The 16,885-nt window shown below is 43.1% G+C and overlaps 1 protein-coding gene across 1 annotated transcript in view; it reads right to left on the bottom strand.

The window, feature by feature from the left end:
* plxna4 (plexin A4) overlaps positions 1-16,885 on the bottom strand; it is a 432,713-nt gene that overhangs the window by 167,592 nt on the left and 248,236 nt on the right. The window contains exon 5 of the mRNA XM_037538616.1: positions 13,001-13,101. Coding sequence (XP_037394513.1) covers positions 13,001-13,101 — 101 coding nt within the window. The remainder of the gene's footprint in view (positions 1-13,000; positions 13,102-16,885) is intronic.

Genomic DNA, 16,885 nt, shown 5'->3' on the forward strand with positions numbered 1-16,885 from the left:
CTGTCTGCTCTCTCTCTGCCTGCTTTCTCTCTGTCAGCTTTCTCTCTGTCTGTCTTTCTCTCTGTCTGTCTTTCTCTCTGTCTGCTCTCTCTCTGTCTGTCTTTCTCTCTGTCTGCTTTCTCTCTGTCTTTCTTTCTCTCTGTCTGCTTTCTCTCTGTCTGTCTGTCTTTCTCTCTGTCTGCTTTCTCTCTGTCTGTCTTTCTTTCTCTCTGTCTGCTTTCTCTCTGTCTGTCTTTCTTTCTCTCTGTCTGCTTTCACTCTGGCTGTCTTTCTCTCTCTCTGTCTTTCTCTCTGTCTGTCTTTCTCTCTGTCTGTCTTTCTTTCTCTCTGTCTGCTTTCTCTCTGTCTGTCTTTCTTTCTCTCTGTCTGCTTTCACTCTGGCTGTCTTTCTCTCTCTCTCTGTCTTTCTCTCTGTCTGTCTTTCTCTCTGTCTGCTTTCTCTCTGTCTGTCTTTCTCTCTGCCTGCTTTCTCTCTGTCTGTCTTTCTCTCTGTCTGTCTTTCTCTCTGTCTGTCTTTCTCTCTGTCTGCTTTCTCTCTCTGTCTGTCTTACTTTTTGTCTGCTTTTTTCTGTCTTTCTCTCTGTCTGCTTTCTCTCTGTCTGCTTTCTCTCTCTGTCTGTCTTTCTCTCTGTCTGCTTTCTCTCTCTGTCTGTCTTACTTTTTGTCTGCTTTCTGTCTCTCTGTCTTTCTTTTTGTCTGCTTTCTCTCTCTGTCTCTCTTTTTGTCTGCTCTCTCTCTCTGTCTTTCTTTTTGTCTGCTTTCATTTTTGTTTCTTTCTGTCTGTCTTCAGCTGCCTGTCTGTCTCTCTGCATGTTTTCTTCCTTTCTATGCTTGTCTGTCTTGCTCTCTCTGCCTGTTGTCTTTGATTTTCTTTGCTTGTGTCTTTCCTTCTTTCTTTCAGTTTTACCTTTTTCTTTCATTTGTTCTTCTTTCTTTGTGTTTCTTTGTTTCTTTTATTTGTCTGTTTGTCTACCTTCATTTTTTCTTTCAGTGTTTCTTCCTTTCTCTCTTCATTACTTCTGTCTTCTTTTTGTTTTTTTATACCCGCCTTTTTTCTTAATATCTGTCTTTCTTTCTTTCTATTTAACTTTTATTCTTTCTTTCTTGTTTCTGTCTGTCTGCCTTCCTTTCTTACCTTCTTCCTTGCTTATTTATTTCCTTCTTCTTTCTTTTTTCTGTCTTTATTTTTGTTTCTTTTTTATCTGCCTTTTTCTATCTATCTATCTATCTATCTATCTATCTATCTATCTATCTATCTATCTATCTATCTATCTATCTATTCCTTCCTTTCTTCCTCCCTTCGTTTTTTCCTTCTTTCTTTCTTCCTCCCTTCCTTTCTTTCTTTCTTTCTTTCTTTCTTTCTTTCTTTCTTTCTTTCTTTCTTTCTTTCAGTTTTACCTTTTCTTTGCTTTGTTCTTCTTTCTTTCTTTCTATCTTTTTTCTTTTGTTCTGTCTTTCTTTCTTTTCCGTCGTTGTCAGCACTGTTTTGCTGGGAATTAAACCCACCAAATCAATCGGCTTCACGTTGGTACTGATCCTATGTTTAATCTTTCATGCGATCAGGACTTCAGATTGGTTTACACTCAGCGCAGGTCAATGGGAGGACATATTAGCAGAATAAAAGCCTTCGGTCCGCGCCATTCAAAGAGTTTGGCTGTGTGTGTGTGTGTGTGTGTGTGTGTGTGTGTGTGTGTAGTGGATCTACAATTTGAAGGTCAGAGCCAAATATCTGGAGACCGGGGACAGAGTTAATGCATTGTTAATTTAGTGTCACACTATCTCCTCAAGTGGGTCTCAGACACTCACACACAGACACGCTCACTATCAACTGCAGTCTGGGTCGAAGAGTGAGGTCAACCCCCTCCCTACTCCCTCCGTCCATATCTCTCCGTCTCTCTGCAGATATGTATCCTTCTCTTTCTGAAGGACTGCTGACTTTCTTCTCAACTGCATGGAGGAGCAGAGCTATCACTCAGTACAAGCTGTGGCACAAGTACAAGAACTGGCCACTTTATCGGAAACACAGAATTTATAGGTCCTTCTTGCTGGTGTAAAGCTGGAGACTGCAGCCCATCTGTTGCTGCATGTTTTCTGTTATCCATCCATTAGTCCGGTGTGGAACTGAAGGCCAGTATCCAGTACAGTTTGCTTATTTCCCTTATAACAACTGACCAATGAAGAATATGGAACATTATAGGAACAGATGGGCTACACCTGTATAGTGGACTATAATGTGAGTGCAGCTTTTTAAAGTGGCCATAAAGTGGCCAACCAGAAGCCTAGCCATATCAGTCCAATGATAGGTGTACACATCTCAAAGCAGAGAGAAGGTTCATGTGGCTGATAGCTTCCTCAAAGTTTCCATGTAAACTATTTGAGGGGGAGTTTAATTAACGCCCTGTCAAACACTTCTTTTCGTTGTTGTCTGTGGCTCCCAGACGGTCCACATTTTTGCTCTGTCCTGATGTGTTGCAAGTACAAATATGGACTGTCTGGGGGTCCCTGAGGACTGGACTGAGAACCACAGCCATACACAATAATTTAAAAAAGTGTCTGAAGAGGCGTCATCTATGAAAAGGTGTTATCCGTCCAGCTACCGGTCTGTGGAGCGCGAGTGAAAAGCACTGTGCTATGCTCTTCATGTTTTTAAACCAAACTTTTAAGTTGAAAAACTGTCAACATCCATAGCACCTATCGAGGAGCCATACATCATCCACAACGTCTATGACAGAATCACAGGTTACCTACAGCGCCTATGAAAGAACCATATATCATCCACAGCGCTTACTATAGAGCCATACGTCTTCCATAGCACATTCGAAAGAACCATACGCCATCCAGGCGCAAATCAAAGAACTATATGACACCAAGGGATCTACGACAGAACCATACAGCCATTCAGGCACCTACGAAAGACCTATACGTCATCCACAACACCTACAAAAGAATCGTACATCATCCATAACACCTACAAAAAACATACATTATCCACAGCACCTACAAAAAAAACCATATGTCATCCAGGCACCTACAAAAGAACCATAAGTCATCCACACCACCTACAAAAGAACCATAGGTCATCCATAGTGCCTAAAAAGAACCATAAGTCATCCACACTACCTACAAAAGAACCATATGCCATCCATAGCACCTACAAAAGAACCATAAGTCATCCACACCACCTACAAAAGAACCATATGCCATCCATAGTGCCTAAAAAGAACCATAAGTCATCCACAGCACCTACAAAAGAACCATATGCCATCCACAGCGATCTCCGTCTTGCACCTGTTTATCAGCTTCTTAAGTGTGTCCTGCCTCTTTCTGGGAAGTAGACATGGCACGTCTCACATTATCAAAGCTATAGATTCAATGCCTTCCTGCCACTGATACAAGGTGTTGATCTCAGAACTACTGCCCATTTGAGAAGGGTCAGCAAGTAGGCAAATAAAGCCAACAATGGCCTTCAGTGAAGGACACACCCACTGAGCCTTTTCTGCTATGAAAGAAGACACGAGAACCACAGCGAGAAGATACTGAGCGAGGAATCGAGGTCCGTCCACAATGGCAAAGAGGAAGCGAACAAAGCAGCAATTGATAGCGAGAAAGAGGCCTTGTGCTGGGGTTAGAGCGGCGTTAAGTTGGCTCTTTGTGGTTCTCTCATGGGATCAGTGATGTTATCTGCCCTTCTGCCTGTTCTATGTGGTGTGAAGTGCAAAGAGGACAGTGCCGAGGCTTTGAGACAAGCACAGCCAGAGATAACCATCTAACATTATTACACACAGGCTCACCGTGATGAGTTTCTGTTTACTAGAATCCATAACCTCTGACCCCAGTACAGGAGCCAATGGCGAACAAAAGCCGTGTGAATCAAAATATAGTCTAAAAGACTTTTTAGGCAAATTTAGAGAAAGGGTGAAGAGAGGCAGAGATAGTTTTAGAGATAATAGAGTCTGTGTGATCATGATTACGCGATACTAAAAGGAAAAGAGGGAGAGAGAGAGCGAGAGAGGGGGAGAGAGAGAGAGCGAGAGAGATTAGGGATGATTTTGTGCCATTTTCACCTCGCTTCTAAAAATGTCTCTCATTCAAATGTCAGAGTACATGTGTAGCATCTATGGGTGACTGACATAAGTGGGTTCCTAAGAGACCAAACGCTGCATAAAAACCAACCCGCCTGGTTCAAAACACAGCATTTTTAATCCAGTCATTAGGACATTCACACACTTGAGCAGCTGCCCAACCAACCCACACAGGGTCGTGCCCTCTGACTCAACACTGCCATGGCGATTTCTGTATCTGCACAATTTACCTCCTTCTATCTGGACACGAGGAGCCATGTGCGCTAATGATGCCCAGTTCATGAATAAACCATTCTTTCAAACCGATTCTTTTCAATAAGTTGGTTGAACAGATTCAATTGCAGTGAGCACCATAGCTAAAAAGCACCCCTCTAGGCAGTTTAACCCTCTGGGGTCTGAGGGCATTTTCTAAATTTGTTCACAGCTTCTTAAACTGGCCTTTAAAGGCTCTTCATACAACATGACACTCATATGTATCATATCAAAATGCTCCGTTATCTTCATCACTGCTTTCCAACCGCTGCAGCTACTTCAGCAGCTGCAAACTCTCTGCACGCCATTTCACACTGTTTCTGGCATGATGGGTCAGTCCCTAAAGTGTCCATTGGTCAGTTTCACACAAAATGTTGATGGACACACAAACCCACCAGTTCCAAACAGTGAGAGGCAGATGACATGTATCTCAGCCCCTCTTCACAGGCTGATAACTCTGTAACTCGTACTACTACAGGATAAAAATATAGTATAAGCGCAAAAACTGCTGTTTTAAGCTGTAGCTTAGCTATAGCTGTTTTCTCACATTTCCAGCAAGAAACATTTCCAAAAGTAGAACAATTTCTTGTAAAATGTCTCTCAATGTTTAATTTTTTACGAATCTGAAGTTGCTTCTCTGTCACGATTGGCCCCTCGCAGTCCTCCATGTGCTTTTGTTTTGTTTTGGTCTTGTCCATGTGATTCCTTGTTTTGTTTCTTCCCGGTCCTGTCCCCTTGTTTCCAGACCCTGCCCCTGATTGTAACCACCTGTGTTAACCACCTGTTTCTTGTTAACCCTGTTGTATTTAAGCCCTGTGTTCTGCTGGCCTCGGTTGTGTGTTTAGTCTGTGTTTCTTTTTGTCATGTCTGTTCCCAGATCTATCTGTGTTGGCTCTCTGACCCTGGACCGTTTTGACCCTGATTCTGGATTTGCCCCTAATAAATCTCGCTTCTCTTCGCATATGCATCCACCTCATCATCACTCCCCGGCGTTACATTCTGATTGGCCAGCTTCTTCTTCAAATTTTACCATTCCACCTTAAATGGCACCTGAGGTGTCAGAATGTTACTGCTGCTATGCCAGCATTCATTGAGCAGAAGGCATTAAACAGCTTGGACAGGTCGCCAGTCCAACACAGACAGAATATTTAGAGGGATAAGCATCGTGTGTGAGTTGAACATAGGTATTATTTTTTAAATTTTGTATGGAGTCCTACAGCCAACCTTTGATCTTAAATCCTGTCTTCGAATGAGACTGGACCATTACCACTTTAGCAAGTTAGCTTTCGTCCTTGGACTATGTCAATGAGCCCACAATATGTTCCAGTTAAGCAGAACATAAAATATAAACCACATAAAAAGAGGCTGTTTTGTTTACATTTCATAACAATAATCTTTCTATGTGTACTTTTGTACACTGGCTTGGATGCACACCATCACGTAGCCCTGTGTTCATAGAGAATCTGATACTGCTAAGTTGATCCAGAGTGCCGAAAATGAACTGGCTGAATTGCAGCATGAATCAAACTTCCATCATTAACATGCATTAAACATTGAATTTAATGTAATGATGCTACATTATTCCAGTTTCCCTTCCAGGTCAACTGGGTGCTGTGGACTACTGTGGAGATTAGTGTTTACCTCTGTCTACCACTCTGAATTCAGTACATGAAGGCCTTGGTAATTAGCTGATGAGTTGAATCAGGTGTGTTCTACAGACTGCAGTCAGCACATTGACTTGTTACTGCAATCTATCTTGAGATCATTTTTAACCTTCTAGGTTCATTTATTGATATCAGATCAGACTTGTTGATGCGTCCGACCCCTAAGCGCCCCAGCAGAGTAACAGTGGAGGAATCCGAAATTTCAACACACACTCTGCAACACAAACTCATAGGAATCCACACGAGCCAACTTGTATGAACAGGTATCAAGACTGCAGATCAAGGCCTGGGACGAGTTTAGTAGTCATTGCTTCTCATTGCACTTTCTCATGAATACGCTCTCTTTATAAAATGCAAAATATCAAATATTTTGTCATTCAACCCAAAAAATGCAGGTGGCAACAGGCACTTTAACTGGTCAAATACATTCTATAATTAGAAAAATAGCAGTTCAAATAAATAAAGGCAATACTTTATCAACCTGAATCACACACTTCAAATCACCCTCTACCCTTTTCATTTTTTAACAGTGCAATTCTATAAATGTTCTTTTTTTTTCACCCACTTGTTGCTAATTGTTTCACCCACCTTGTTGTGCCAGTGTTACTTAAAGCTGCACAGTTGTGCTTTCCTCCTCCAAAACACTTCACAGCTAATTTTCAAGCCCTTGAGCTGAATGAGGAAAGCTAAACAGTACAATCCCGGGACCCAGATCTCACTAATGGCATAGCTGGCTGTTTAAGAGGGTGTGTCATATATGTCAATGTCAAATTGACATATATGACATCAGTACATGCATTAATGCAGGGGTATATGCATCAGTACATGCATTAATGCAGGGGTCAGCAACCCAAATGTTAAGAAGAAATATTTTGTTCTTCCAACAAAAATCAAACCAACTTCGGAGCCTCAACATTTTATGTCCGTTTTACCATCTTGGCTGTAAATATGTCTTAGAATGTGCTGATGTTCTAGTATAGGATAAAAATAGAGTATAAATAAAAATAAGAATTTTCCTGTTCAACCTTAAATGAAGCCTAAGGTGCCAGAATGTAACTACTGGAGCCTATCCCAGCATTCATTGGGCAGAAGGAATTGAACACTCTGCACAGGTAACCAGTCCATCAAGGAAAGAATATTTGAGTTGTTTTCTGCCTTTTTTCAAATGTTTCAGTGGCTGAAATTTCACAGCTATTACTCTAGACATCTAAGGGTTAATGTTTGTCTTTCTTCAATGTAAACACTGTCTTGGAAAGCATGTAGCACTTCTAATGCTTTTTGTCCCAAATTGAGGCCAACATGAAAAAAGGGGGAAAACTGTCAAAAGAAGATTTTTTTTCTGCCCCCCTCCCATCGCTCTCTTCAGGCAAGAGCAGATAGGCCTTAATTGAAAACGCCTGCTGCATCCCACCCTGCTCTCTCCCCCCTGCTTTATTGGCATGTGTGAGAAGGTGTGAATTCTCTCCACATGCTCGGCAGCTTGCTGCTGAAATCACCCGATTGCCCTGACAATGCCATACATCTCCCGTTCCCCACCATCATCCCTATTGATCCGCCACACCATGGGATTTATCCCCAATCCCTCCCCTTTAAAAACAATACAGCAACATGAGGGGAAATATCAATGCTGAGTTATGGTTTTAATCCTCTCTCCAGCTCAAAGATGGTGGGATTAGGGCAGGGAAACGAGGGAGCTGGGGGTGGGGGGCTTGGAGGGGGAGAGGAGAGAGGAAAAGAGTTAGTCTGGGCAGGGTTTACTGGGCCTTGGTTAAATATGCAGAGAAAGAAAAAAGAGAGAGGTGGGGAAGGTAAAGTCGGGGGCGATCAATCGGGCAGGGATGGAGAGCCGGGGTTGGGTTGCCAGTTTCCTTCAAAAGAGAGAGAGTGTTCACTCACTCTGGGCAGCAGGCCATGCACTAAGAAAGAGTGGGGGAACAAGAAATGGAGGACTCGAGGGAGACAGTGGCCGAGAAAGACAAACAGATATACAGCCAGTTTCTAAGATAATTTAACTTGCCACAAAACTTTTTAACACCGTTAACTCATTAGTTTGACCCTTCATTCTGTAGCAGTGCAGGCTGAAACCCAGTGACAGCTTTGGTTTGTTGCTATGATAATATCTACAACTGCATTCATCTCATTTAAGCTGCTTTTAAAGTGATGCCTTCAGCAACTTCAGCAGCCAGTGCTTGTGGAAGACCTATGGATGAATCAACAAGCAGCGAACTAACAAAAGCAAAGTGGAAAACCCCAGCTGCCCTCCAGAGCCTCCACTGTAACAAGGATCCAATTTGCTAAATATGGTAAACTCAACAAATAAATACAAATTGTGCTCTAAAATTTGCAGAAACTTTCAATTTGTTCACATATTTTAAGGCAGAAGTGAGTATGATATATACACTAGCTGATTGGAACATGCAGCCATGCAACCACTGCCCTCACTGGCTGTTGGTGACATCTTTCACTCTATATAAATCACATCATCTATAACCTCTGCTCAGATTGATATGACAACCTGTCAGAGAATTATTAAAAGTAATATATATATATATACATTCTGGGGAAGCTTATTTTTTCCACTCACATGGCTATAGATACATATATACATATAGTCAATATGAGGTCTGCAATATGTGTTAGGTGCTTATCTCTAGCACTGCAAAACCTTAGGAGTGGATTCATTTTCTCACTGCTACATTATAAAGTCTATAGAATATAGACTAATTAAAACACTGATGCAAGATAAACAAACTCAAGTGCTTTGCCAGCACTGTAACTTCATATGTTCATGCCAAAAAAACTTTGAGTCTAGTTAAAAGAGAGAGATCAAGGGTGGGAGAGAGAGAGCGCAGAAGTGGTACTGTGTGAAGAAAAGCAGTGGAGGACGAAATGAAAAATGAGTAGAAGAGCAGAAAAGTCTGGGAAGTGGCAGGAGGGGTCAAAAACGAGGCTTGGTGCAGAACGTTGTGTGGGGTGGGGGTCGCAAGGAATAAAGCATGCAGCCAGACTGCCATGGTGGCCCTGCGGAGGTGTACAGGAGGGAGCGTGATTTGGCTCCAGCCAGTGCAAGTATGCTCTAATCCTCATAAAGACCTGTTGGGTCAAGGACCACCAGCTCCCCACAGCTAAGAGGCGAAATAGGGAGCTTTTGTCATTTCAAAACTGCTTCTCTCACCCTTTGGGACGGGGCTGAGGAGCGACGGAGAGATGAAAAGAAGAGAGAGGGATGGATGGAGAGAGATGTGATTGTTATCTGCCTGCTCTCTGACAGCCCAATGTGTAGCCACCAATTAGCTCTTTCTTTTAAGGACAGCCAGGTCATTAGAACCCCGCTCCCACAGTACATCAACATGGACAGGATCCAAAAAGCCCCTTGGCAGGGAACGATCAACGGCTTCTGTTAAGATAATCGCCTCGTGCGTATTAAATCACAACCCATTAAAGGAAAGCAGACAGTGCAGGATGTCCATGCAGAGTTTTCTGTGAAAGGTAGACTTTTGCGGCACTGGTCAAAAACAGGAGTTTACTGGTTCCATGCCCAAGCAAGGTGAGCTGGAATCAGGCCTGAGCCATAAGACAATAATGATAATTATGAAATTTAAACTTTTTTATTTATTGTAATTTATAATGTATGTTTGAGGTATTATATATAAAATGATTTTGGCTCAATTTAGTATTAGCAATAAATGCCTAAGCTTTGAATATTCGCTCCTTAATTACAAGCAATTTACACTTGTTTTACTCGCTAGATAGGAAGGGAGAAGTCTAGCCACTCACTCACGACTCTGAAAACTAGTGATGGGAGAAACGAGGCTTTCTGAAGCTTTAAACCAAACAACTAAAGAGTTGTGTGCTTGAAATTCAGCACGCTGGCATCGCTCGCTGATCAAATTAGTGCATATGCATTACAAAACCCACATTTCTATCATATATTTTCACAATTTTCATTTTTATTGTTATCATATTGAATTTGTCTGCAAGATGCAGGCCTTAATATAAAAAGATGCCTCTATGTTGTGATGTTTGTGTAGAAAATATAATGCAAGTGACATAAATGTCAACATGCATGTGTGTTGTGTAGTAATTCATCAGTTTATTTATGTGATGATAATAAATATTAATGGGATAGTAACACATCAGGTGATCTCCTCAAAGCCTGATATCACTGACTGACTGACAATCAGCCCCCTCTAATGTTAGTTTGCTGAAACTATGTAATGGTCAGTTTGATAAATGTCTTGAAGCTCTGTTGCGAAATGGAGGGGCTGCAAAAGCTTTGACAGAAAAAACCCTGTGAGTGACATTCAGTCTTGTTCTTGATTTCCTGAAGGAAACACAGAACAATTGCGCAGCTTAAATGGTTCCCTTTTCCTGCAAGGTTATTGCTAGGTGGTTATTATGGTATCCCAGATGGTTGCTAAGGTGTTGCTAGGTAGTTGCTATGGTATCCCATGCATTTGCTAAATTGCTGCTAGGCAGTTGCCGTGGTGCACGAGGTGTTTATTTAGTCATTTGTAGAGAGTTGCCAAGTGTTAGCTATATGTTGTTGAAAATGAATGGAAGTCTATGTGAGGAAGGATGGATGAGAAACAACACATAGAGGAGTGCGTGTCAGTATATCTGTGGATTAGAGCTTGAGGACCTGCCCTGAGTGAGTACATGCATTTTGGTGGCTGTCAGTCAAAGGAATTTATATGTCTTGTTTGTGGGTAAAAATGAAGGGGAGTCTATAAGAGGAACAAGGGATGAAAAAATGACACATAGAGGAGTGCAGATCAGTATGGCTGTGCAGTAGAGTTTGTGGACCTGCCCTGAGTGAGGGCTTGTAGTTTGGTGAAGTAATAGAGTTTATGTGGTGACGAAAAAGAATGGGAGTCTATGGGAGAAATAAGGGATAGAAAAAATGACAAACTGATGTGTGCGGGTCAGAACAGTGAATTTGTGCTTGGGAGCCTGCCCTGAGATAGTATATGTGAAATACAGTCTTTTGATCAAGCAGAAATACAGTAGATTGCAATGCAATTTTTTTTACCCCATTCATTCCTATGGGAACAAAAATCGGAATTTAATGAAGACTTTATGAAAAACGTGCATCCAATCAAAAAGCTGTATACAAGCCTGAATCGCACAATTTGACCAGACAATCTGGAGCTGGAACGGTGTTGATATTTCAAAAACTGTGGGATGAGTTACGTGACATATAATATTTATTATTGATATTAAATGATATAGAAGATTTTTGGTCATACACCTCTAGCTGACGCTACACATTGAAAAACTTCACGGCAAATCTATAAATAACTGCAGAAAATAAAAAAATGTCTAATGCTAGCAGGCAACAAAACTGCATCGCTGCCCAGTGGAGGAGAGCAGGACAGGGCTGTTGTGGTGTGGGCAGCAGCTAGAAGAGCTCAGAGAGGGCTGGGAGTCTCTGGAGGATTGAAACACAGACATGCTATTTAAGCCCCCAGTCTCACCTTTCTCTGCTAATGCACTGAACAAGAGAGAAAGAGGGCGAGCGAGAGAGAGAGGCACAAGTTTTCAAGTTTTTCCCTGAACTTAGCCAACCAAGTGGCTAATGCTGCGAGTCAAAAGCCCACAGCACTGTCCTCTAATGCTTCTGCATGTCCTGTGAGAGCAGAGTGAACTCCACAGCCCCAACAGGATCATCATCCCTCCATCATTACACTCATACAAGTTACTTTCTTTCTAACCTCTCTCTCTCTTTGGGTGTTTTCTTGCACTTAAGAGGCTTTAGACCTTGTATGCTGTTTCTGACATACCACCCGCATCTCTGTGACCTTTTCTGGCCTTGATGGTCCTCAGTGCCAGCGGTGCTGTGTTTGTCTGTATGGGAGGGAAGTGTGGAGGTCTGAGAAACCTGCAAAGCTGCAGACCCCCCTGAAGAGAGGTGAGAACGCTCGCACATACACGCACCTCTAGGGTCCTCGCAAGAATCCAATTCAATTTATGGTGAAGTGGGAAATGTGCTAGGCCCCTGAGGGCCCACAGACTACCTCTAGCTCATCTCTCTATGGCGGGGGGTGAGAGGGAGGTGTCTGTTCTCTATTTAGAGGGAGACTCTAAGTGCACAATAAATAAGGAACTCATTAAAACATACAGACCTAATGCAAGCATCTACCAAAATAAAGTGATGCCCTGAGATCTGAATGTATATACACTGTATGGCCAAAAGTATCAAGTTCATGTGTTTCACTTCTCATGTTCCCACTGCTAACAGGTGTATGATATCAAGCACATAGCTATCTCCATAGACAAACGCTGGCAGTATAATGGGTCGTACTGAAGAGCTCAGTGACGTGGCACTGTCATAGGATGCCACCTTTGGCAGCACAATCATGTTGCATAGGGAGCTTCATGAAGTGGGTTTCCATGGCCAAGTGGCTGCACACATGCCTAAGATCACTATGTGCAATGCCAAATGTCAGCTGGACAGGTGTAAAGTACATCGCCACTGGACTCCACTGGAGTGATGAATTCGAGCTCCAGAAAGGTGTGGAGCAACTCCAGTGGCCTGCACATATGATCTGGAACACTGATAGTGAACCAGGCCTCGCACCCAACATCACTGCCTGACCTCACAAATGCTCTTTTGACTGAATTCCCACAGACACACTCCAAAACTCCTGTTAAAGCCACAAAAAGGGGCTCAACTCCATATTAACATCCCTGGTTTTGGAATGGAATGTCCAATAAGCTCATATAGGTGTGATGGTCAGGTGTCCACACTTTTAGCCATGTAGTGTAATTTCCACATTTCAAAAACATATCAATGCAATTTTGTATTTCTATTTATTTAACCTTTGGCAATAACTGTGTTGACATATTTTATTCATGACATTTCAATACAGGGTTTTCAGCACAGATTTAGCCCATCTACCCCCTCTGCTGCCTACAGCAGTTACTGAATGATCCATGCTAACATTTGCCCTTAAGCTAGCTGAATGCAGCCAGTGTGAAGAGGAAGCGTGTGGTACTTACATGCTGTGCAGCACACACCATCCGCAGTGTGGGTCCCCGGAGCCCAGACACTCATTGCATGACGAGTACTGCTCACAGGCCTCTACTGGAACACGCGTGAGCTGGGGAGTAAAGAGGCAGAGTTAGTAAGCTCAGTGCCGCCAAGCTAAGAGTGCACACATGAGCGTAGTGGAGAAAATACATCTGGTGCAGAATTATCCTATATAATGAACCTAGCTGGGTGGCAAAGAACAAAAAAGGCCATCTGGTCAGTTTCTTTACATTCTGAATGGCAATGAAATTTGCTATAATATCACTTTGTCAGCCGTCTGTCCAGCAGGACTATACAACAAATTCAGCAGCACAAAGGAAGCAGACAGACGAGCGGGGAGCCCATCAGCCTCTGTGGCTTAACTCAGCGGACGAGCTAATGCTAGATGAAAGGCAGGTGTCGGCTTCTGCGTGAGGTAAATGATTTTTCTGCTCGCTGAATGATGTGGAAACGTTGGCTTGTCGAGGCAACATCAAGAACAGAGAAATATCTTTTTCAGCTAATATAGTTGACAAACTTGCTACCTTCCCTCTTCCATGACTGAGACCCTATGCACAAGGAGAGCCCCATAAAGACATGGTTTGAGAAGTTTGGTGTGGAGGAGGTCCAGTGTCCTGCTCAGAGCCCTGACCTCAACCCAACATTTTTGGGATAACCTGGAATGACATTTCACATAGACCAGCATGGAATTCCTACTTTCAGAAGGGTAATTCAGACGTCTGAGACGCCTGTGGCATGATGGCATGACAAGCCACCCGCATTCTGTAGCAGCAATGTACACTAATATATGATACACGTACTATTGTAACCATAATAGCAATAGCACTGTCCGAACACTCTTTACCAAGAATTACCATGAGGCTAAGGCAGTCAACAAAAATCAGACCACCTTTGGAGCCACATTTTAAGTCTCTGGAGAAGGGGGCGCGGCCAAGCGTTGAATGCGGGACGGAGAGGCCGGTCCGGTTGAACCAGCGGGTTAAGTAGCTGACGATGCTCACCTGTGCCTTGTTTCTGCCAGCCTACTTATGGTCATCTCTCCCTTCAGTAGGCGTCAGAGCTACGAGAGAGAAGGAGACCCCGGCGAGGCGCGAGAGGGAGCCAAATGGAACGAGTCCGCAGGACGTTAATGTGAAAGGCTGAAAAGCCATTTAAGTTGTGTGTAAAGAATTAATCTGCTCTCTACCTCAACCCCTGTCCCCCGGGGTCTTCCCTCCCCACCCGTTCAGAACGTGACAATGTCCATTTTATCATCTTGGCTGTAAATATGCCTCAGTTTGTGCTAATGTGCTAGTATAGGCTAAAAAACACAATAGCTCTTAGCTCTGCTTAAAGCTCTGCTTTAAGCTTTAGCTCAGCTACGGCTGCTTTTCTCACATCTCCAGCAGGAAACGTCTGCAGAATTAGAATCATTTCCTGTAAAATGTCTTTCCACGTTAGATTTTTTACGAGGCTGAAGTCGCTTCTCATTTGCCAGCTTCTTGTTCAAATTTTAACGTTCCATCTTAAATGGGCCTCAGGCACCAGACTGTAAATGCTGCACCATTTAAGGTGAAATGGGAAATTCGAATGAGAAGCGACTTCAGCATCATGACGTTTTGGTGTAGATTAGCAGACTAAACGTTTCAGGAAACAAGATGGAGTGATTATAACAGTCCATTCGTCACCAAATTATGAATATTCATCTTTCCCTTTTCGTTAGCTACTCACTAGGCGAGATTGTCTGCGTTGCTATGGTGACCAGCAGTCTGCACACCAATCTTCAGGGTTAAAGGGTGAATTAGCAGCTCTACATCAACTCCAGCGTTTAAGACCGTTTATCGTTAACTCTGTTGAGCGATCAGCAGAGCTTTATTTTACTGCAAAGGAGGATTATTTTAGTTTTACCTACAAATCTGATTCTGCTGTGGAGCCACAACAGGGCAGTAAAAGCGCTAAACCAGCAGGGCAGGGCAATAAAAGAGCTAAACAGAGCCACATGTTGCCGACTCCTGAGCCAAGGCTACAGTGCTTTTGGCCGGACATTGCAGGTGATAATAAAGCACTGTAACCAGTTTGCCTCTCTTTTGATCCACTAATATAACATTATTCTGACATTTCACCAGATGTAATGTGACAGTCGCCGTGCACGGCTATTCACGACTTGTGAAATACTCTTTTCTCACTGTTATTCTCCCTAAAGTGTCTCCAGGCAGCGATGGCCCATATTTTCACACCAGCAACAGGGAAATGTGACTGGTGAAGATGTGAAATGATAAGAACACAGACACGTAACGAACGTTCGCACCCTTCACACGTGTCGTGTCAGTTAAGCTGCAGAATGAGGCAGGGCTCAGTTCAGTTCCTCTCTTGAGAGAGGGAGAGAGAGAGGTAGCCTCTAGGCTGTTACAGGCTTCAGAGAGAGAGAGAGAGAGAGAGACAGAGGGAGGAAGATAGAGAGAGGCTGAAATATAGATGTAATAACCCTGGAGGGACAGAACCCTGTCTCATCCTTGTCTTGAGGGCCGAGGCTTAGAGCCCCCAGCTTTCATCAGCCTTTTGATTAATGACCCGTCACTGGCCAGTGACTGATGTCAATCACCCGTCAGCCGGGTAGGAGCAGAGAGAGAAAGAGGGAGGCATTTGCAGTCACGTTTTCCCTCCGTGGCACCAAATATTCACTGTTTTGAACTGTTTTGCATGCCTTAAAGAGAAGCTAACAGGGCTAGCGGGGAACAGTGCCCCTTAGCCTGGTTTGTTTGCATAAAGCTAACAGGTTTTCAGCTTTCGGTCATATTACTGTTCATATGTGCAATTGTGTGTGTAATAACTCAGAGGGACACTAACTTAATTTAAATAATTCAAATAATTGTAACGGCTTTATACCTGATGTTTCATATTACTATCACGATCACCGCCACCTTACTATATTCTTAAGTACTTAAATCTGGTGTACATACTGTAAATTCTCTATATTGTCTTAAATTATTAGTAAAGTGTTTATTTTTTATTCCGACAGTCCATGACTGAGGTGTCCTTGAGCAAGACACCTAACCCCCAACTGCTCCCCGGGCGCCGTGGATAGGGCTGCCCACCGCTCTGGGCATGTGTGCTCACTGCCCCCTAGTGTGTGTGTGTTCACTAGTGTGTATGTGGTGTTTCACTTCACAGATGGGTTAAATGCGGAGGTGGAATTTCCCCGGTTGTGGGATCAAAAAAGTATCACTTCTTCTTACTTCTTTACATAAATGGCTGCAACTGTAACAACTGCAATTCCCCCCTGGGATCAATAAAGGAATCTGAATCTGAAGCTGAATTCAATCCTCAAAAGCAGCTGCCTCCATTACGCCTTGTGGTGGGAGCATGCCTGGTGTCCCTCCACAATTGGACCATCCTCAGAAAATACGAGCTTCTGTGGAAAATGTTGCCCTTGACCCGCTCCCAGAAGGGCAGGAGCCAGAAAGCCAGCTGTTTTGACCCATCTGCATTCCAGTTTGGTTCTGACAAAACACCAGCCATTTATCATCATCATCAGGAATTCTTTTAGACTGTGTTGTGTTGGTTGGCTGCCATGATCCACAGATTGCACAGAATTGCCTGTAACGTTGTGGCTTTATAACAGGGATTAGAGCAGCTCAGGCAAAGTGAAGGAATGACAAGGGAAGAGCTCTGCTAGGTACATCCTTTTGTCTCATCATAGGAAAAAATAAGAAAGGACAAAGGCTCAACATCCCTCTGTATACATTTATACACACACACAGTCGTGTGCAAATGTTTGGGCACCCCTGAATGTGTGTTTTTTATACATGTCGGTAGCTTTGGAGTAATCCTTTGTAGATTGTAGATGATTAATAAACTCGCAAGAGAATATCAGT

The sequence above is a fragment of the Pygocentrus nattereri genome, chromosome 1 (assembly GCF_015220715.1).
Source record: "Pygocentrus nattereri isolate fPygNat1 chromosome 1, fPygNat1.pri, whole genome shotgun sequence".
NCBI classification, from domain to species: Eukaryota; Metazoa; Chordata; class Actinopteri; order Characiformes; family Serrasalmidae; genus Pygocentrus; species Pygocentrus nattereri.